The sequence below is a fragment of the Amblyomma mixtum genome, chromosome 3, assembly GCF_055824585.1.
Source record: "Amblyomma mixtum isolate Tamu chromosome 3, ASM5582458v1, whole genome shotgun sequence".
Classification (NCBI taxonomy): Eukaryota; Metazoa; Arthropoda; class Arachnida; order Ixodida; family Ixodidae; genus Amblyomma; species Amblyomma mixtum.
Window position 1 is genome coordinate 191998946 of NC_143014.1, and position 22500 is coordinate 192021445.

General features: G+C 45.0%; 2 protein-coding genes across 8 annotated transcripts in view; one reads left to right on the forward strand and one right to left on the reverse strand.

The window, feature by feature from the left end:
- The window catches only part of LOC149353074 (large proline-rich protein BAG6), a 79498-nt gene extending 63250 nt beyond the window's left edge, over positions 1-16248 (reverse strand). For 3 of the 7 annotated variants that reach the window (XM_089582286.1, XM_089582283.1, XM_089582279.1), the window contains exons 1-6: positions 15901-16219; positions 15622-15684; positions 15396-15437; positions 15227-15302; positions 10815-11035; positions 3040-3111 (exon numbers count right to left, since the gene is read on the reverse strand). In XM_089582286.1, coding sequence (XP_089438412.1) covers positions 3040-3111; positions 10815-11035; positions 15227-15302; positions 15396-15437; positions 15622-15684 — 474 coding nt within the window. In that variant the 5' untranslated portion in view covers positions 15901-16219. Of the gene's footprint in view, positions 1-3039; positions 3112-10814; positions 11036-15226; positions 15303-15395; positions 15438-15621; positions 15685-15900 lie in introns of all 7 variants that reach the window. The other 4 variants (XM_089582280.1, XM_089582284.1, XM_089582285.1 and 1 more) reach the window with 4 other exon arrangements.
- Positions 16249-16362: 114 nt separating this feature from the next.
- Positions 16363-22228, forward strand: mbf1 (multiprotein bridging factor 1). Its single transcript, XM_089582289.1, has 5 exons — positions 16363-16596; positions 16692-16743; positions 16997-17157; positions 17963-18056; positions 21789-22228. The coding sequence occupies exons 1-5, from the start codon at positions 16519-16521 to the stop codon at positions 21845-21847; spliced, it is 444 nt and encodes a 147-aa protein (XP_089438415.1). The 5' UTR covers positions 16363-16518; the 3' UTR covers positions 21848-22228.
- Positions 22229-22500: the final 272 nt, after the last annotated feature.

Below are 22500 nucleotides of genomic sequence, written 5' to 3' on the forward strand. Positions count from 1 at the left end.
TTATATGTGCACTTGACATCTGAGTGAGTGGGCGAAGTTATTAAGGAGATTGCCCTTTGTCCTATACAAACAGGCTTGGCAGTCGATGTAAAAAGATTCCAAACACAAACATGATAATAAAGAGTTCTCTATGTCCAAGATTGTGCCGCTTTCCCCGTCAATGGTGTTTCATCACTACAGCATGCTCTACAGAAGCATTGGAGGACATGTGCCCTTGGTTGGTGTTTTTTTGTGTTCCCTTAATCTTCTTTTAAAATCACCCGACTTGCCAGTATATTGTCACTGACTAGAAGATACCAAAGTGCGCAGTGGTGTGGCACAGAGCGCACGCGCTAGTCCCATCGCCATTAAATCGTGCCATAAACATCTGTCATGTCGTTCTCTCTTCTTCGGCTTTCCGTCACGTAACATTTAGTGTAACGTGCGGGATAATCATCACAGTCTTGGTCCCGGAGCTTCAGCGTGCTGTGTCTGGTCATCGGCCTTGTGTTCTTGGTCCGCACCGCCCGGCTGTGCCCCAGCCCGCCTGACGAGAACCGACCTCGCCATTTGCCCAGCCCCGTTCCCCGCCCCGACCACAAGACACGACGAACTGATCCTACTGGCCAGACCCTACGTGACCTGACCGATCCGAGACGTGAGCACACAGCCCCCCTGCCCATGCCATATGGTGCACCCATGGACCTCGGCCATTGGCTCAAGGTGACCTGTGTGCCGGAAGCTTTGTGGACCAGGGCTCATATGTTCATCTCATCTCTTTCATCTTGATGGCAAGCCCTACATCTCTTCTCTACAACCAAAGCACAGTCATCACTGCACCGGCGAAAGCTTCCATGCCTCCGAGTCACTGGCATGAAGCCCGCTTTCTGGATGAGATTCTTACAGGAAATCCAAAAAGCGTGCAGAGCTAAGGCTGACAAGCTGACAGCTGACAAGAGAAAAACCATGCTGGCAACGCGTGTGCACCGCACTGACTGATTGGGAGTATGCATGGCGCGTGTGGCCAGTGCAGCAACGTGGCAGCTCGCCTGACGCGATGACTCCTGCCTTGGGACATGTGAAATCTGCAAAGCGGGAACCATGGCCAAGTTAGCAAAAAACAGGGGAAGATGGGACAATACACGCATTGCCGGTGCCAGCCGTAGCTCAGAATGCAAAAACAAAGAATAACGCGCCGGCGCGTTTTCTTTCTGCGAGCGGCGCACCCCTCAGAAACGTTAGTAATGGACGGCTCCACTAATGCTCCTACCATGCTCCCTACTTTCTTCTCTGCATGGGCCTTTTGCAAAGGGGAATGCATCTGTCATTTCTCTTGCTTGCGTCGCCACCACACGTAGCATACTTGGTGCACCCGGTGGCGGTGTGTCCGAGTGCATGGTCTTTCACTTTCGCGGCGTCGCTGTGCTGGCTCAGTCAGTTGGTCAGCTCTACAAGAGCGTGCTTGTGAATCTGTTTTCCTGATACGGTTGCGATGTTTCCATGTTTTTGGCTCTTTTATGGATGACACTCAATGACCAGATTTAATTGTTATAACCAATAATGCGCGATGACAGCACTGCTAAAAGCGATTTAATTTACCATAGAACACATGATAAAGCTGACGGTGCCACGACTGACCATTGTTATATCTGATTATTATTATAACCGGTATTGTTATAAGTGGGTTTGACTGAATATCCAAATCACTCTTTCAATATACACAACAACAACATAGTCACAGCATCCACCACAGATCTATCTCTAAGCACTTTGCAAGAAAAGTTCACATTACCAGGACATGGTATCACCAGACACAGTCCTATGTAATCTTCTGATTACATAGGACCAATTCAGCCAAACTGGAAATGTGGCTGCCCTCATGACATTACCAGAAACAGTCCTATGTAAAATTCTGATTACATAGGACCAGTCCAGCCAAACTGGAAATGTGGCTGCACTCATGCATCCTCTTCTGAGGTACACGAATATTGTCCAACATCCAGAGGTCATTCAAGAAATGTTACTTTCAAGGTGGTTCATAGGCTTTTGAAAGAATTTTACAGAAATCCTGAGTATTCAAGGTTCTCAAGGGGCTGAATGAACCCTGGAATACATTCAGCAGACAGCCATCAGGCTGACCATTATGCTTTATGTTCCAATAAACTGTCCTGGTACACAGTGCTGCAGCTTATGCTACATCACACAAAAATGACTAAAGCGTTATGGGTCTATGCAAGAGGCAATAAAATGCAGTGTAGAGAAAATGTTAGTGCTGCCAATTAGAGCCCCTTAATATATAAACATGACCCCATCTCTGTCACACTGCAGAGAGGGCACAAAACTAGCACAATACATATGATTCTGATTGCAACGGCCAAGTAAAGTTGCATGCAGACACACGTGCACACACATAGGCAACCCACGTTTATCAGTAAGAGCAGAAATACAATGGAACCCCACTATATAAATTTGGATATAGTAAAAACTTGGACATAGTAAAATGAAACTGTGGTCCCATTTTATCTTTCATAGCTTCAGTGAAGATTTTTTTCAAAGGTCTCTGAACTATTGCAGAAGACTTTCATCTGGACTCAAGCTCTCATTACATTTGTGGCTGCACTGCATTTGTGCAAATGCTGCACTTCCACAAAATGTAAACAAACTGAAAATGTGATAACATGAAATGCAATAATTGAATATAAATAGTTACCAGATAAAAGGGACGATAAGAGCAGGATGGAAGGTATTTCTGAGTATTTTTTGTTTATAAACCAACACACTGCGTTTAGTAAGTAGCCAATTGTGTGTTGTGTTGGGTTTAATAGCACATAGGCAGCTCAGGCCACCAGGCGCCAAGCACAAAGTAAGTAGCCAATTAATAACCAGAGAGCATCCTCAGAGCCATGCCACCACTAGCAACTGATATAGTAAAGACTTTCGCTCATCCGAGTTACTTTACTATAGAAAGGTTCTACTGCACATGCATTGATCTGGAATAGTTTTTAATATTGAGAAAAAATCTAATATTAAACACGTCGGAAGAGAACACTACTCTCTTACCGACGTTCTGGACATGACAGTAGCATTTCGGCCAATTTCTCCCATTCCGGAGACTACATCTTGCACGATTTGCTGCAAAGAACCAGACAAACCACACAAGAGTTGGCCATAAGCATTCAATCACAAAAGAAAACAATGTTTCACACCAACAAACCAAAAACACTCAGGACCCCGACACAAAATACAAAGCAAAAGCCTCCCCTCAACAGCTCCTCAGGTGAAGAGAGCAAGGAGGGTTTCTCACATGAAGTAGTAAATTGTAAACGGTGGTGTTCAACATCCTGACGCGACGCATGAGGGACACCACAGTGGAGGGCTCCAGATTAATTTAGGCCGCCTGGGGTTTTTTAACGTGCGCTTACATCGCACAGCACACAAGCATCTTTTACGTTTCACCTTCACTGAAACGCGGCTGCAGCGGCCGGGATTGAACCCGGCTCTTCCTGCAGGGAAACCATGTAAGGTAAGGAGCATTCCAAAATTCAGCCCTAAAAGAAAGCTGTACTCCACCATAACTAAGCAATAAGTAAAAGCACTTAAAAGGCTGCAGGAAGATAAAAACAAGCTTTTTTCAGTGCTCTGAAGTGGCACAAGTGGTAGGGCCGGAGCAAACAGGGGCACTGAAGATTTTTGACCGGCACATGAGATGCTGGCAGAAGTCACTTCACCGAAAAATAAACGCATTTCAAACATACCACTTAGCACGAACAGCTTAAATTGTTTGTGTTTCACGAACAAGACATAGCAACATATGTTTAGCACCCTCCGTTTTTGGGTTTATATTTTTCAGAATTCGAGGGAGTCAAAAACAGGCTATATGTTTTTTGTTCCAATTCAGGTACAAATCGGTTTACTCTGCACCAATTTCTAAAATTCAGACTATTTAAGGTCCTTTTTTTTTCTTTTACAAAAAACCAATTTACAATGAGAGTGTTTTGTTCAAGGCACAAAATGCCCTGCTTTTGGCTCAATATTGCACGAACACAGAAATGATAAGTGGCAGAGAAAAAAAAAACGGGTTACCAAATTACAGTTTTTTCTAATTTTTTTCAAAGCGTAAACTGTCAATCTCCTACACAGTACTTTGCGTGCATGCAAGACCTCACTCCCAGGATCGAACCTGCATCCTTCTGGTTAGCAGCCGAGCACCATAATCACCGATCCACCGCGGCGCGTGCTTGTCTTAATGAGCCCCTATAGATGTTAACAAGCCCCTGATTTCCTTGCTCTTGAGTATACTCCAGAAGAGGCATTTCCGGGAAGAAATCGGGTTTTTAAGAACTATGTTCAGGGCACAAGAATCTGGTTTACCCAAAAACGAAGGGCTCTACACATATTTCAAAACATAAGCAGAAACTTATTCACACTGCAAAATAAACTCCCAAAGGCAGTGTGCGTTTGTCTCTGTTCATCTCATAACAGTTTTCAATGAAAATCATATCTCAAAGGAAGAGCCGCAAAAAATTGAAGAAAGTGCCTTCGGCCATCACTTTGTGTAGCCTGCAGTGTGAACATACAAACAAGTCTGTCCTAGTGCGCTGCAATGTACCTTTCATCGCTGCTCTGTACTACCCTGAACTTTGCACGAAAGCATTGCCAACAGGCAATAGTACAAACTGCGTCTGCTCCCAGCTTTAGCCCTTGGAGAGGTCATAGCACCAATGCAAGTTATCAATGCAATCACGACTCTTCTTTCTTGGCCCGATATCTTGCAGTGACGTACTGCTGCATGGCACGACATTCGATAAAAGTGAGTGCTTGGATAGCATAGTGAAGTTTACATAGGTAAATATAGCTAGATAGAAAGCTCCAATTTTTACAGCACAAAATTAGTACATTGAAAATTGTACCACGCTTATTTCAGAACTCTGCTTATCTAAAATGTTTGTTTTCATTATTTCAAGTCAACAAGGTTTAAAGCATTTAAACCCAACTTTCAGCACTCTTCTTGAGAAGTAAGTAACCATGGGCAGAATAAGCATGTTTTATTCTGACTGTCATATGTACGACTAAGCAACTGCACTTCTATGGTACGTCAACAAAGACATGCAATGAGATGTACTTGTCAGTGCAGTTGTCAAAGTAATATCACTAGGCAGACATTCACAAAGGTACAGTAACTGCCTATTTGTACAACCAGTGCAGGTAAGCATGTAATCTGACAGGTAAACAACAAAAAGAAAAAAAGACACATGCACAGTTGACTTACGTCCTCCTGCAAGATCAAAGTACTGTATTCAGAGCCGAGTATGAAAAATCATACAACCCTCTCAGAACTCTAAATACACATCCCCCAATCTATCCACCTTTCAAATGCTATTTTTATACCTCAAGACACCAAAATAACATCTGCAGTTCACAATGGGACCAACCCACAGATGCTGACAGGAGTTGTTCCTCTGTTGTGAATAGGTCACTAGCAGCTCACACAAAATACAGTAGAACCCCACTGTTGCATTTTTCATGGAACCACAAACAAGAAAACTTACCAGCCGGGAAACGAAGCAACAAAGGAGCTGGCGTGAAAAATATTACATTGTGTCTGCCGTTTTTGTTTTTACTTCTTGTAAGGGCAAGATGCTTCTCTGAATTTTGCAAGGTTTTGTGGCTCTCGCGATTGTTTGCATGCACAGACTGTCCTAAATGCCCTGCGATGGTTCAGCAGCTGTTGGTGGAACAGAGGCAGCAGCAAAGAGGGTGGGCAAAGTCTGGAAACGTGTGTGCACTTTTGCACTGGTTTTTAACAGCCTCTTTAAGCAGGCTCTAAAATCCTACGCAAGCCCCATATATTGCAATCAAGACATCGCATTTTTAAGCTGCAGGTGACAAGGAAAACACTCAGGACAGAAACATGCCTCAGTGCCAACCCACATAACTGCGTGCAGTCGCTGTTCCACGCGTGCTAAACGCAGGCTGTCGAAATGCCGGCACAGGGTAAAAACCACCATCGCAAAAAGACATTTGAGACGTGGCATGCAGGAAAGCTCATGAAAATGTAGCAGGCAGAAAAACTGAGTACACAAGAATGTAACACCGGGGTTCTTCAGTATATGTAGCTGCCATCTATCCAGCACAATCATAGATGGGAGCTAAAGATAAAGCTGAAGATAGAGCTGATACGCAGCAGTCTGCAAATGCATTGTTTGCAAGTGCTACACCAAACAGTGATAAGCCTGGTATCACTTAGGAGAAGCCCAAACAATATAAAAAGGAGAGAACCTCACTGTACTTCAGCATTCAAGTACTGGCATTTGTTACTTTGGTTCAGAAAACTATCATTGCTTTTTAATCACATTTCACTTAATTGCACATTCTCAGAGAAATCACCCATTTCTATAGGTATGAAAGGCATTGCTCAGTTCATCAAAGCTACATTTACATACCAAATTACCACCACCATGCCACCAGCCCTATTACACAAGGACCAACAGCAACTATTTACACCAGGAAAATTGCACTGAGGCCTGCTGAAGCGCCTCTCTTACAAGAAGGAAAAAGAAGAACAAAAAGAACAGACTGGTCATGCACCATGAATAAATACCTCACCAGAGCAAGTGTATGCGCAAAGCTACTGGCACCATCTTCAAAGAAGCTTAGGTGAGTTGGTAATCCATAGAGCAGAAACAGAGAGAATTAAGAATGGGACGAAAGAAGGCACACAAGGTCAAGCACCAACTTTCAACTAAGTTTATTGCTTGGCCCATGGAAATATGTACGATAGACTCGACACACAAATGTTGGTTGAGTCTGTCGTATATATTTCTGTGGACCAAGCAATAACTTCAAATTAAAATCAGCTCTCATCCTCGTGTCTTCCTTCATCCCAGTCTCAAATCGTGCTGTTTCTAATCTTACAAGTAAGGCTCCTGAAATTTTAATTTCCTTAAAGCAATAAAAAAAATCGAACTTTTCACAACTATAGCCACTTTTTTTTTTTCACCCAAGAAAGGTGTTCTTTTCACTGAGAAGCTCAAAAAAGGAAACAACCGATTTATTTTTTACACCATTTGACTGAATTTGTGACATCAAGCATTGATACCGTTCAGTCCACAAGCTAGGAAGAGAAACAGAAAAGAGTCAATGCGTACCAGGAAGACAGTGTAGTGGCCAATAATCAGCTCAAATTATACTTCTCCGAGTAGGGTCACTCTCGACCATCATGTTCTTATAACTAAAGAAAGTCAAGCCCATTTATAATAAACATGACCGCCACGCACTGTTCGTTCGTTATATCCTGATGCTCACAGTAAGTGGACGGGTCATAATATAATGGGCAGCCGCAAAGTGAACTTCCGTGGTGCTCTGTCTACACAACATCCACAAGTCGCCATCAACAGGCCAAGTTTTGACGCCGGTTCACATGTTTTCGCTATCAAAGGGGTAATCAGCACCGTGCATTTAGGCCTAGTGTGACATGCAATGAAAGGCCACTTTTAATTATGAGGCAAATATCAGTCAGACGCAAAATTTTTTCCTGCTATATGCTCATTTCTGCATTTACGACGCTCAGGTTTTGTAAATATGCCATCTTTGCTGAGCGCGAACCGGTGGCAGCCTTCCACAGAACACAACACAACGCAGCCGCGTACAGGTGCAGCGGCAGCAGCAGCCTGTTTTCACTCACATGAAACGTTTCACATCGTCCATGTTTTAGCCTTAGCTAGAATAAATTATTCAGGCAAATAAAGTGCAGAAGCAATTGGTGAGCTCTGCACAGATGCAGTGCAAGAGAAAAGGACTTTTTAGGAAGCTCATATGTAGCGCTGATGTCCGTGAGGCGCAACTGCCTATCTGCTCTTGGCCGGAAGAAATACAAGCGCACAGATCTGATGAAGTAGGCGCTGGTCTTTCAGCTTGTAACATTAATCTGGCTTCTGAGGAATCTGTGATCAGTGCATGCAGAGCAGGCAATAATTCTCTACTTTTAGCATAGCCCGTACTGCTACCACTATCACTATCACTCGCCGTGTACCGTGCATCTCCAGTGTGCCTATTCTGATTGGTCCAGACGCGAGAGGTGTACGCACAGCTGCTGGCACCTGGTGCCACCTAGTGCCCTCAGGGTGATCTGTGCATGCACAGTGGTGGTGCACGGTAAGCGGCGGCTAAAGAAATAACATACCTTTAGCACAATGCGTACCGCTGCCACGTATTGCGCCCCGCCACTGCGCACACTTTGTTGACGGGAACGTGGGGCCATCTGGCGCCCTCAGGGCGACCTACGCATGCGCAGTGGCGGCTCACAGAACGCCCGATGCTAAAAGCATCTATTGTCTCTAATGACACAACTGAAGCAAGCACAGCAGCGCATAATGAGGTCGCGTCTCTTCCCGTGGTTCTGTTCAGACGTGTTAAGATTACTTTTTTACGAACCGCCATAAAAATATTTGCTCGGTCCCCCATTTGAAGGCGAAGACAGGTACTGTTGACAACCCATCAGTGGGCCGCTCCTCCTCTGCCAGGCAATGTTGGCACCAGTGCCAGACTTTCTTTTAATCTGTTAGCATTAGAGACCCATTTCGGCAAAAAGTGTCCGTCAGTGGTGTTGTCTGAAGCCTTCGAGAACCACCTAACACGAATGGCGGACCGCCAGCTGGAAGACAGAGTCATAGCTGGAGACATAGCTGGAGGACAGAGTCGCTCCGACATCGTGGATTGGCCGGTGGGTGGTGGAGGAAAAAAAGGAGTAAGTGTGACGGACCCGATTGCGTATCATGGAAAAGTAGGCCACCCCCGGCAGGGGAGAAATGGGGGAAATCCTGGAGCATAAACAGACAATGGAATTGTATGACAGACAAACCCAATGCCAGCCATTCATGGCAACACTACTGTATGTTTTTCCCAGCGCAAAGCATGAGCACAATGCTTTTGTACTTTGCATCCTATTATCCAACCCTACTTCAAATGAGGCATTCAAACTTATACTACATCTTTTACCATACTGCAAGTGTTTTCATTTCTCACTAATAACTTTCAAAGAATGGTACGATACCTGGAGTTTTAACATCCCAAAGCTGCACATCGGTTATAAGAGACACCAAAGTGGAGGGCTCTGCATTAATTTCGACCAGATAGGCCTCTACAATGTGCAGTGGCATTGCACAGCACACACGCATTTTCTGTGCCTCCATCAAAATGCAGCCACCGCAGCCGGGATTTGATACCGCGACCTTGGACTCTGTAGCCAAATGCCACAGGAATTATGCCAGTGCAGCTGGTTAACTTTGAAGAGTTACAATTAAATTGCTTGTGCTGAAATCACAAACCGGTATTGCAGGAAAGTCACCATAAACACTTGTACTTTCCTACTTTCCATTTTCACTATTACATAACTTTCTCTCTAACATGCAAATACGACATCCTTAAAAGAACCCCAAAATAATACACATACATTTAGTCCACAAAGCACCAATTACTACGTTTACTTGGTCAGAGCCATTGTCGTCATAGCTTTATTGCTTTCTATCCTTTCCCGTAACCTTTCACATGCCAATCCAAAAATTACACTTCTCTGCCAAGAATGCTGACTGAAGCCATGCTGATGCCTGACCTTGTTTTCTTGACAAGTAGCCTTTGATGACTTCGCATTATGTTTTACACTTAAAAAATACCCCAATCTCAAAAAGCAGTTTAAATGTTTCCCAGATTTGTTCTGTACAGTGTAGACATTTGAGAGGCCTGAGGCCTTCAAATCGGTATTTATAGTCCTCTTATGCTGCAAATATATAAACGGTTATAGTAATAGCAGAATCATCAAGTCTCTGAGCTAACTTCACCTCCGGGTAAATGCAAACCTGGTACGGGGTTTGTAATTTTGCAGAAGTGCTGAAATATGTCTAATGACAGAATCAACCACTGGCAAATGGGGTTAGTAGAGACAGCTTATATATATTGGTAGTTCACACTCAGAATAAGGTCTGTCAACACCTTTACCATTTTTTCCAAGAAACAAGTGTACACTTAGCATTACCTGTATCTTGTCGCTCTTAATAAAAATGTGGCCTTCTAGCCAGCTTTACATGTACATGTACAGCCTTTGTCCAAAATATAGCCCACCAGGTTTCCTCGTGGGCCATGCAGCATAGCTTGTTTTGCATCGCCCCCATTCCAAACTTCCCAATGGGAGAGAACTTTTGTCCTCACCCGTGCTAAGCTTAGCACTACTTTCACAGTGCTACTAGAGCCACACTACACGGTTTTGAAGAAAACCTCTTGGGCTGTATATTTAACGGCTGTAATAAAACAAGGAGCACAATGTTATGCAACATACAGCATCTACCTTCCCGATTTCTTTCAAGTCCAGGTGCACAATGCAGAGTGTCAGAGCTAAAACGAGTAGAGCAACTTTCCTCCATCCCCTTTAGCTCCCATGCATAATGACAGCACATTTTGAGTTTTGATAACAGCTGCCAGGCCAAGGTAGCTCCATAGTAGTTAAAGCACTATTTCCTGTTTAAGCCTTACTTTGCAAGTGTGACAAATTTTGTACTAAAATGGTGTTCTGGCAAAAGGCCACCTCGAGCAGTGTTCTTAGCGAGATTTTACATTTCCATGGCTCATTCAGTCAAACCCTCGTTTGACTGCAAAGGCGAACAAACCAGGGTTGCCCTCCATAATAATTGTTGCTTCAGCTGATCTAACTCATACAATTGATGTTTCAAGTCTGTTGGCCCCACAAGTAGCTAAGCCCCTGTAAGTTTCACAGAAGGCACATGACAGGAGAAAACCTAGCTGCAGCTGTTGTACTGCATTGATGCCAGCAAGCAGGGGCCTACCTGTACTTGGGCAGGGTCAATCATGTCTTGGGGAATGGTGAAGGCTCCAAGCAGAAAACCACCCCCTTCCCGTGGGTGGTGCAGCCCCCCACCAGCTGCATTGCCCCTGGACCCTCCACCCCCCAAGGCAGAGCCAGTGCCTGTAGCCCCCGATGCCGAACCACCTGAAGATGGTTGTGGCGGCGGCCGCTGTACCAAGTGAATAACCTTGCCATTGACATCTGCCAAAGAAAAGGGGAAAGGCTCAGAGTGCTGGTTAGGATCCACACAGCAGAGCAAGTGCAATAGTCGTGGTGATGAAATAAAAATCAGCTGAGGCAATAAAAACCAGCAGAAGTATAGAAAACACAGTAGAACCCTGCTGTTATGTTCCTGGGTTTTCAGCTTTTCTGGCTGCAATACAAACTCGACTGTTACATCACACCAATGGCAGCATCCCAGCATGGTATGCTATGAATGTCACCTCGCGGTAGTGATCAACCCCATGCCGGAAATTTAAGAGCCTACGTTTAGCACACGCAGAATGGCAACGGCACACCAGCCAGAGCAGGCCTCTATACACCATCTGCACTCAACTGCCACTGTGTTCAGCAGCTTCCAGCTCGCTAGCACCCACACCAACGCCACTTGAGGACAGTGTGAATTTTATTGTGGCTGTTGGTGCAGTTTCATCATCGCTGCGGTGCAAGCACGATTGACCGAAGGCACAATAACAAAACTATGCAACAGCAGACAACATACCGGCAGAGCTGTGTAGGAAGAGGAGGAAAACTTCTTTATTTACACATTGTTAAATTGCACATATTCGGCAGGTGAATCACAATTTCAGGAAGCTGTTGGCAGGGGCTGCCCTCGCAGCCTGGTCGACCAGCCCTCTGGGGGGGGGGGGTTCGGGGTCAGACAGGGCAGCTAGTTGTGTAGCTTGGCTTCTAGGCTGTTGTTTCTATCATCCGCTTTCTTTTATTTGCCTGCAGCTTAAAAGACGCAATTTCTAGATTCCAATAGACAAGGGTTCTGCAAGATCAAAGCAGCCGCTGCGAAAGCAGCACAGAAGTGCACACGTACTGCAACTACGCCCGCTCCATGCACGCTCCCTTTCAGCTGCCGTCTTCCCTTCCACTGACAGCTGGTAGGGCGTAAGAGTTATCAGAGGCCGTTCTGTGCACGTAAAACAATCGCGGGAGCCGCAAAGCAGACTCATGTCGAGCTTACAAGAAATAAAAAAAGCGGCAGACAACGATAGACAATTTTTTCCCGCGCTGTGTTCGGCTACTACATTTCCTAGCTGCTAGGTTTATTTTCGCAGTCCCGGGAGAAACACAACAGCAGGGTTCCACTGTATTCCCCTGCTAATTTACTTTGATTAAGTGACTTATTCTGGAACAAAGCAGCGTATTCAGGTCCATCGAGCTTAACCACAATGCAGAGGTTGTGTTCCCAGTGCAAAAGCAGCTTGTGGCAAGTCCTATTACTTACTCTTATTTTTCATCTTGGACATGTCTATATCCTGCCAGTCACAATAGCTTCATATGTGCCATTTATTCTCAAGGTCATGGAATTTTTTTGCAAGCTAAAGGGGCTGTTGCAGGGGCAGAGCTGCAGAGAAATCCTTATGCTAAAACCTCTACTTTGCATACTGCAAGAGACCACATTTAACAAAAGGGGCTGTACTACATAAAGGTATTTATGAAAGATTTGCAACAGGCAGCCAGGGAGTTAGTAAGTTTTTTCTGTACCTGGAATGCAGCCCACAGACTAAACACACTGACAGAGGCCACTCTGATTTGGTTTGGTTTATGGGGTTTAACATCCCAAAGCGCCTAAGGCTATGAGAGGCGCCGTAGTGAAGGTCTCCAGAAGTTTCGACCACCTGAGGTTCTTTAATGTGCACTGACACCGCACAGTACACGAGCCTCTACAATTTCTTCTCCACCGAAATGCGACCGCCACAGCCGGGATCGAACCCATGTCTTTCGGGTCAGCAGCCAAGCACCATAACCACTGAGCCACCGCGGTGGACAGAGGCCACTTTGAGAAACATTGATTGAAAGCTACCCACACCACCAGGAGTAACTCTTAAGTGCCAGTTGGTTCAAGATCAGGGTTGCAATAGCATGAAAAAAAGTCAAGGATGAAAGTAAAGAAACAAGCAGGCGAGACAGGTGCTGACTACCATGTGATTTAAAGGAGTGCCATACTCAAAGGAGTGACATACTTAAAGGAGTGACATAGGAGTGACATACACTCCTATGGATTTTGGAACTGATACATGTGCAGCAGAAAGAATGCATGTTGTGAACAGTTCATTTATCTCCTCTATGCTACGATTTTCTGAAATTATATCCTCTAAACTGGCGTTTTCTCTGAACAATGCCCAGTCGGCTAAATGTAGCTTCCAACGCCATGGTTTTATCGGAATGACTGTTGGCGAGGACGACAGACTTATGACTGGGAGATCAACACTTCCATGTGGATTGTCTAAAACACTCCAGTTAAAATCGCTAAAAACAGACAGAACTAAAAGACAAATCTAACACTCATTTTCCCCGAGGTTAGGAGCAGTATGTGGGTTTACCAGAGTTCAGCAAACAGACGTTACAGCACACAATAAAATACTCTATAAGCTGCCCTCTAGCGCCAGTTTTCTCGCTTCCCCAAAAGCAAGAGTGTGCATTAAAGTCTCCAACTACCACGTATGGCTCTGATAGCTGCTCTAAAAGAACCTCTAAGTCGTGGAGTGCTACCTTCAGCTGTGGCTCAATATATACAGAGCACACTGTAATGGTTTCATGTGCAAGCAGAGTGGCTGTTACAGCTTCGAGTCGTTTTTATTTTAAGCTCACAAGCTGGAACAGTTTTTTTCACTATGATGGCTACACCTCCTGACAGCCTGATCGCCTGCTCTTGGTCACAGCGGAAGACAGTATAATTCTTTTTTTTTTCAGGACTTAAAGGGACACTGAGGAGAAATTGAAGTTGGCTTGTATCGACAGAATACCAGTTCCTGATTACAAAAACGCCACTCATACTGACAACAAAGCTCTTGTAACGTAGAAAAGAGCAAGAACCAAAATACAGGTATCGCCGCCACAGGCCAAACTCACAAGTACAAGCGTCATGACGTCATATAACAAAACAGTGTTGCTGGAACCAATGGTTCTAGCAACGCTAGGACACGAGAAGCACAAATCACTGAGGCGCAGCCAATGCATGCGCAAATCTCCTTGACGTCGCCAGATGGCGCCACGTGCCGGGCAGCTACGCGCTCGCCTGAAGCATCGGGACCAATCAGCGCCTTCTCGCCGGCGTTAGGCGGGCTCCCGGTATTCCGCTAGCGGTATCAAGGTACACGGTATGCTAAAGGTGTCTATTTGCGAGAACTTCGTTGACGACTTCGAGAACGAGATCCATCGTAACGCTCGCAAAACGCCGGTGCAAACGTAAGCGAAGCGACTGTAGCGACCGCCGCAATAGCCGATAGATGCCTTCAACGTGCGGCCGGCGGTAGCTTTCTTTTCGGCTGCTGCTAGGCCGCACTGCTGGCAGCCAGAAATCACGGAGTCTGCATCACGTCATGTTTCACGTCACTTAGTCCTCTGTCGTCATAGCCGAATCCCAAGTTTGAATCACAGCGGCGGGAAAAACCTTTTCAACTTCGAATCCAAATTTCTTAGAAATAAATGCATTTTTCGCTGCCGGCCAAGTGGCAACAAAGCCATGACATGCCGAACTATCGGATTTTGCTATAAAAAATATATTAATAGTGGTCTCCTCAGTGTCCCTTTAAATTTGTCTCCAGTAGACATAAAGCGACAGGAGCGAGTGCTCCTAGGATGACTTCTATGTCACTGTAGTTTTTTAGAAGTCCTCTACAAATCCATTTTAATATGAAAGCCATCTTTTTTGAGCTTGTATGGAGTGAAAAACTAAGTTGTTTACGGCCCCATGACTTGGGGCCTGTCTTTATGACCGATCCAAGGAGCCCCGCCGGCGCCGTCCGATGTGGACGGCACGGGGCTGCCTTGGGTCGTATCCATCGCCTCTGCAGAGGCGCTGTACGACCGCGCAGAGGGAACGTTGATTTTCAAGTTACACTTCTACCTGTGGGAAGACGTTCTGAGGCCCGCCGACCCGGGGTTCTGCGCAGCCTGCTTTGGAGTTGGCAGAATAGTGTTAGCTACTCTACCCAGGGCCGCGGATGGCCCCGACGGCCCCGCCACAGGCTCACTGCATGTGGCCTGGACAGGTGCCGAAGCCTGGTGTGGTGCGCCCCGCCCACACATCACATCGGCGAAGAACAGAAATTTATGCATGACAAATAAATTGCCAGGCGAAATGAAGAAACAAATGTGCAGATATCGCAGTGTAGCACTGGCAAATGCGGCTTTAAAGAGTCAAAGGAGCCAGCTTACCGTAATCACTCAATTTTTTGTCATCTTGCAGCACTCTACCACAGAAGATAAGACGTTGCTTGTCTGCAGTGATGTTCTGAAACAACGCCACAATCTTGTAGCTTTTCAAAGAAACAACGGTAACCCGAGATCATGCAAATACAGAACGGCGACTGTCACGGCCACTTACCACGGAACTTGCTATTTTCTCCTTGAAGCTTTTGACAGTAATCTAAAAAACGAAATCGGCAAAGGCACTTGAACGAATTTAAGCAATGACAAGGCATGCAATGGCAGCAAAACGACGTCGCAAAACCTCTAGCAGTACACACCACTGCGTAGTGCTTTAGGTTGTTGCGTGAATGCGAACTTCCGCTCCACGATATGAAGTATGAACAAAACAAGCAAAAACTTACATCGTCGGGAACCGAGTAATTTCGATTCTGTGAATCTAAAGTCTTGACTGTGACTTCCAACATCTGCAAAAGCCATGCAATCATTACAAAACGTGCGAAGGCATACCCAGACACAGGACACCTAGACAACAGACACCTAGAAGGCTACAGAAAACCCAAGTGTCGGATGATGCCTAAATGAAAGCCGAGCCTGGCAAAATTTTACCGGTGTCGAGAAACCGGATATCTAACACAACATGACAAAACAAACTAAATATTACGATAACATGCGGTCTTCACCTTTGCCGGACGATGGGAATGAAGTCGAACACTAAACAAGCATTCACCGCTGCTAGCGAGGTGCTATCACACACAATCACACAAAACGAAGTCCTAAAGGCATCTGATGAGGCCTCTGTCTAATCCAGGCTGCAGGCCACCCACGCAGGTCACGCGATGGGCGCACACGTAATCGAAAGAAGCAACGGCACTCACAATTTTTGCGGATTAGTGCTACCAAACTAGACAGGACCCCACATAAAATCAGATGCAGATGTGCGCGGCCTCGCGGACTCTTGGACTCTTCTTCACCGCCTTGGGATTCTCCGCTTCTCCTGTCGTCGCAAAGTGCCGCAGTGATCCAAAAATCAAAACAGTCAAACATTTGATATGCAATTATAATTTAACAGTTGTCTCAAAATTATATTGTTATGAAAGTGCATTTGGAAACCAAAGGTAATATAAAAATATTTTAGTTTAAAGTTATAACGAGAGTGAGGAAGACGCCATATTGCATGTGCGTTTGTTGTTAGCACGTTCGCTACGTTCGGGAAGGTTCGTGCCAGTCGCTCGCGGAGGCATTGTTCAGGCATTTCTTCTGCACTATTCCTAAATTGTAGGGAGCTTTAGAGGTCGATCATGTCTGAGACAGATTGGGATACTGTCACCTACCTGCGCAAAAAGCCTATGACCGCGAGTCAGCTGCGATCTCGACAGGTTTGTTTCTGAGGCACTTCGCTTGCGACTCGCGAGTCTAGTTTAGGCACGTTCGAATGGTGCGTAAGACGTGTTGCCCCTTTATTCTTTTCCAGGTGATCAACGCAGCTCAAAGACAGGGAGTACCGATCGAGACCACGAAAAAATGTGAGTGTCTTCGAAAAGTTTTTAGTATTGCTCACTTTCCCCAGCTGTTTTTTCGTGAGCGAGGCAGCTCTTGTGTGGACATAGTGCGAAATGTGTTTACCTATTGGGCATGGGTTTTGGCTAGCAAAGAGAGGCTTTGTGAAATGCGATGAAGTGGAACCGCGATTTAAAATGTAACGAAATGATGTGCGCCATTGATGTTCGGCTAGGATTGTAGTATTAAATTTTTGTTCCTTTCGTTTGGTTGGTTTAGTCAACGCCGCTACTAATAAGAAGACGGTAACAACGTTAAATACTGCCAAGCTCGACCGAGAGACCGAAGAGTTGCATCATGACCGCATTGGCCTGGATGTGGGCAGACTGATCCAGCAAGGCAGGCAGGCCAAGAACATGACTCAGAAGGAACTGGCCACCGTAAGTTGTTAGGTTTTATTTTTTTTAAGGGGGGTTGATGTGGTGATGTGGACATCTGGCAAGATGTCTGCTCTACGTGTGGATAGAACGCTACGACGCGCGAGACGTTCGCCGCGTGCTCCGTCCGATGGATCAAGGTTCGTGTGTGCGCGCGCGCCCGACCCCAGCTTGTCGGGAAATTCCCTTAGCTGTAGTTTTTCTTTTCTTTCATGAGTCGTCCTTTGGTTTAGATGGGTATAAACGCGTGTGACTTTTTTGTTGCCACTGCATTGCTTTTGCCTGTGCCGTGCGTATGCGAATGCCCGAGCACGTCATGTGTTTTTTACGGACTTGAGTAATAGCACGAAAGACGTGGAACAATAATGAGGAAGAAAACCGAACGGCAGCGCTATGCTCCGCGTTTCCCTTGTGCTCGTCCCACCTATTTTGCGCTGTTAACTTGGAACGGTGCAATACCAACTTGCCTTACCGTTGCTTCATGTTTTTGGGCTTCTTAATTCTGTGTATTGTGTTATACACAGTAGTAACACATTTCTGTTCTACACAAAAGTAACGCAGAAGCTTTCTGTTCAACTCACTAGTAAAGCAGCTCTGTTCTGCACAGTGCGAACCAATGGACGTTTTATTATACTCCAAAAGCCCTTCGAAGGTCAATAAAGGAGATGATTTGTGTCCATCATTTCAAGTATGTTTGGAGGACTGCCCTCTCCCCCACCCCCTTTTACGAAGCATTTGAAAAGGCTGTTATGTCATAGTTGATACATCCTTTCTAACGTGCCTTTCATCTTAATTTCTTGTTCTCCAGAAAATCAACGAGAAGCCCCAAGTGATAAATGACTATGAAGCTGGTCGTGCCATACCAAACCAACAAGTCCTGTCAAAGATTGAAAAAGTGATTGGTAAGTCTAAAATCTATTCACGTGCGTGTTATTATATTTTGTAAGAGTGTATTGATGAAATCTATTGCAGAACAGATACCACGCAAAGATGCTCAGGGGTGAGGTAATTTTTGAAAGACGTGCCACCTATGTGCCCAGATTACTTTTTGCGTGTCTTGAAGGCTATTATCCCCAATACTGCAAGACTGCTAATGTTTTTGTACAGGATCTCTAGCTACGCTGCTTTCCACTGTTCCATTGAAGGGTTGTGTCATTCGTGGCACATGAAACTCACTTGCCAGTCCTGTCAAATCTATCTCACACAAGAGATGTTGGAATACCTTTTGGGTACTATTTTGATGTATTCGGAAGCAGTTTTTCAATTGTCGTGGAAAGCTGTTTTTGGAGTTTGGCAGTTTTCACAATATCTGGTTTAAACTATCATATTTACTTTTGTCGGAGTAAGTAGAAAACCCTACGTGGCAGCAGCAGAGGAATGCTGAATCGGAGGAGTAGGACTCCGTCGTCCATATTAAGCCATATTCCTCCTCCTCCAAACCAGTCTTGTACACGTTACAGAAACTAAGTAACTGATTGCAAATAACAATTACTCCATTTGAAATGGCACTGATTGCAGTGGTCAATTACAGCCCCAGAAAAGTAACTGAACAATTACAGAAAAGTAATCAAGTAATCGATTACTACTGCGTTGTTTGCTTTTCAACTTGTATTACCGTAACACTAATTTACTGAGACTACAATGAATTACAGCGGCTTAATTGCTTGATATTTTGTTACTCATTAATGTTGGTTTTCGAAGAAGTCGTCGCTAATTTTCCCATGTTTCCTCGTGAAGAAATCAGCAGCTACACTGAACACTCAATTTATGCGCTGAAGGAAAGGGCAATATTGTAACGTGTGAACACCGTGCACACCATCTCAGAGTTGAACACACATGTTGCCCACCAGGGCTTGCATTCCTGGTAGCTTGTGCCACAACAAAGAGCGACCTGCTCATGAGGAGCTGCGTTAGCGTGCTGGGCAAATTTTTTTTTTGTTCGCTTAACTGCCACTGACGCCACAGGGTACCCCAAGCCACTGTGATGCTGCCTGCTTACGTCCCTTTGCGGTTTTGTTTGCCTGCGTTTGGTTGATTGTGGCAAATTGTGGTCACGTGATGCTGTTGACTGCTGCCAATGTGCTCCAAATTTGTCAAGGAGCTTGCAGATTTCTTCAAATAGTTGCGTGGAACGTGGGTATTTCGCTGCCGACTATTATGTTTCACTGCCAAGTTCCGCTTCACAAGCTAAACGGCTGTACTGTAATGTGAACTTTTTTTCACGAGTTTCCTCAGACTGTCATGCCCAACCAGCAGTATAATAGGGTATGTTGAGAAGCATGCAGTGAGCCAGTAACTAAACATCGCTGAGGCGCAAGGCTCACACGAGGGTCGCTCGCAGTGGTGGGCGCAGGCTACTTTCCTAAGCCGTGCACCTATTAAAGCCGAGCATGGGGCTGGGCCATGGCTTGTAACATTTGAAGAACGCCGTGGATAACTGGAGTGCCGAAGCGGTAGCCTTGTGGCCAGAACATCTGCTGGGTTCTGGACTCGTCCTTTGCCATCGCCATTGTGCCATCGAGTACCCACCAGTTTCCTAACGGGTATAAGGTTTCCCCCCCTGGTGTGGTGCTCGGCTCTCCTGGGTGAAATGCTGGGGAAACGGGTATTGGGCTAACCCACAATCATTGGCGAAATCTAATAATGTTGCCCTATCTCCATGGAACAGAGGCAAGGCCGTGAGTACCCTGTGCCTAATGAGGCTTCCATTCTAGAGTAAATCCGGTGGTGTCGGCGTTGAACGAAAAATCCCCTGAGAAGCAACCTAAGTGGGCCGTGGCAGGTGGCAGTTAAATTACTGGTCACAAGAGGTTGCTCGGGAAGAGCAACGTGGGCCGCACAAGCCCCACCGATGGCACCACCTATCATCGCGCGCATCACCTAACCACTGCACCAGGAATGGTACAAGGACTCCGAGGGATCTATGAATGTAAAGTAGAGAATGACCAATTCAACATATATAGGTATTAACGCATTAACATTATCACTTCATACCTTTGAGGTAGAGCTTAAGGGGGGAAGAGAGTCCTGGAAAAAATTTTTTATTAATGTCACAATTATGGACTCTTCAGGGAACATGTATTTTTGCATGCTTATTCAAAATATGTCGTTTAATTTTATGTACAACTACTCGTGCAGTATGTTGTTTAACTTTGCCAACAGCTTTCAAAAAATATTTTGCAGCAGGGAGCTTGCTAGATTGCATGCCATTGGTTTCTCTTGACATCAAGCTATGCAGTACGGTAAAGTTATCACCCTGCCTGTCATAGAAGTTGAGTTGCAGGATTTTGAAGTTGTCACTTCAGAATCTGGAATACAAATTTTTTGTCTCATTTGTGAAGTGGCAACTTCAAAACCCTGTAAATCAATTTCTATGACAGGCAGGATAACAATTTCACCTTTATTGTATAGCTTGCCTTCAAGAGAAGCCAATGACATGCATTCTAGAAAGTTTCCTTCTGCAAAAATTTCTTCTGTCTGCAAATTGCATATTTTGAATGAGCACATAGACATACATATTCCCTGTTGTTTTTATAAATGTAACTTCATTAATTAAAAATTTTTTTTTTGTCAAGGACCAGCTTCCCACCTTAGTGTCTCCTCCAATTTTTTAAAAGCTATTCTCAAATTACTACTACCGTCGTTTGTTCCACATATCAATGGGTACTAACGACAACAAAAGTAGATGCACTGCGGAGACAGATTAAAATTTTTCTTCCTTCAACTTCATATCGCAGGGCAAGTCACTCTCTCGGTACAGATGTGCTTGTTTTTGGCGGACTGCAATTTCCGCATTCCTGATTTCTTGGTTGCACTGTTAGGCGCTTCTAGAAAAAAACTTCGAAGGCACAATGGAAGCCAGCATGGTCCACATAATTTCCTTTTGATTATACAAAACACTCTGGCGGTGGTGTTGGTTTCAACAGAACCCTTGCTTTAAGCACCTTTTTCAGCTATATACGATGACTCACGCTCTGCGTGGAAGCCGTCGAGTTTGGTGTAGTGGGATCTAAGTTGCGGAGCCATCTGACAGGATTGGGGGGGGGGGAGTCCCACATATGACATTTCTTGGGACAAATACTGCCATAGAAGACTGCAGTGACTCGGCTGTGGTCCAGACATGATCACGCACGATGCTTCGCAGCCAGTTTGTTCTCGCTCTGTCACTAATGTCACCGCTAGCATTAGTGTTTGCCATCGTGTTGAGGTTCTCAAAGCTGTACTGTTGATTACAAACTGTGTTTGGAAAAAAAGGTTACTGATTGCCAGTGATCGATTAAAGAAGAATTACCTGGAACAGAACCGTTTGGGAAAAAGACAATCGATTAATTACAAAATTATAAAAATATATAATACAAGTAATCATTTACTTGTAACGCGTTACATAGAACTCTGCTCCAAACCCTGGAGACAAGTGCTATGTTAGACGAAGTGGCATGATAGCAGTACAGCTGTTCTGGAAGCAGCGAAATTTGTTCATGTGAAAACATCTAGGGTGCTGCGATATGTATGCTCCCCAGCTGTCTTTTCAGTGTTGTGTTTGTGTGTGCTGCTGTGTCATTTTGTGCGCAGTTTGAGATGTAAGGAAAGAAAGTGTATTATGTTGCTCAGTTCTCTCCTTGCTTGTATTGCAGGAATGAAGCTGCGTGGCAAGGAGAAAGGGCTGCCCCTCGGCTCCGATAAGAAAAAGTAGCTCAAAGGACATGAGCATCGAGACAGGCGGCGATTATTTTCAAATGCTTGCAGCAAGTGACCAATCTGGGTGGATCTTTAGGAGGCTTTTGGAGTGTGCATTCATGTTGTGAGCTGTTTCAGTCTTGTTGATAGACTCCTAGAAGTTTGTGTGGGCCCGGTGCGATTTAACCTTTTTCCACGGTTGAAACAAGCCCACCACTCAAAATGCAAGCCAGCAGTGAAAACTTCGTAGCTTTGCAATATCGCACAACGCACTTTCCGTGTTTTTTCTTGGTTAACTTGTGTTCCCTTGGATGTGGCGTTTGTCTCTCAAGAGTTTGAAAAGCAGTGTGTGTGTGTGTGTGTGCGCTCAACAAATAAAGTGTTTGTTTGAAAACTTTTCGTGAAAATTTCTTGGGCCTACAGTGATATATAACCTATAAGGGTGTTTGTGACCCAATAAGCTCCCACTTTCCTCTCCTACAGCATCAAGTAATAACAGCAGTAGCTGTACTATACCCCACCCATATGCCAAGGCCCAGATTGCTCACTGTTAGCAAGTTAGGACAGTGCCATTGACCTTTGGGAAAGACCTGTGCTGCTCACTGGGAAATGCAAGCCAAACAGGTACTTTTTATAATGCAAAGAAAAGCAAGCAGCACAGTTTTAAAC

Excerpts from the sequence above, each read along its gene's own strand:
- mbf1 (XM_089582289.1), top strand. The coding sequence starts at position 16,519 with ATGTCTGAGACAGATTGGGATACTGTCACCTACCTGCGCAAAAAGCCT. Across the intron at positions 16,597-16,691 it reads GTCAGCTGCGATCTCGACAG|GTGATCAACGCAGCTCAAAG; the intron begins GTTTGTTTCTGA and ends ATTCTTTTCCAG. Across the intron at positions 17,158-17,962 it reads CTCAGAAGGAACTGGCCACC|AAAATCAACGAGAAGCCCCA; the intron begins GTAAGTTGTTAG and ends CTTGTTCTCCAG.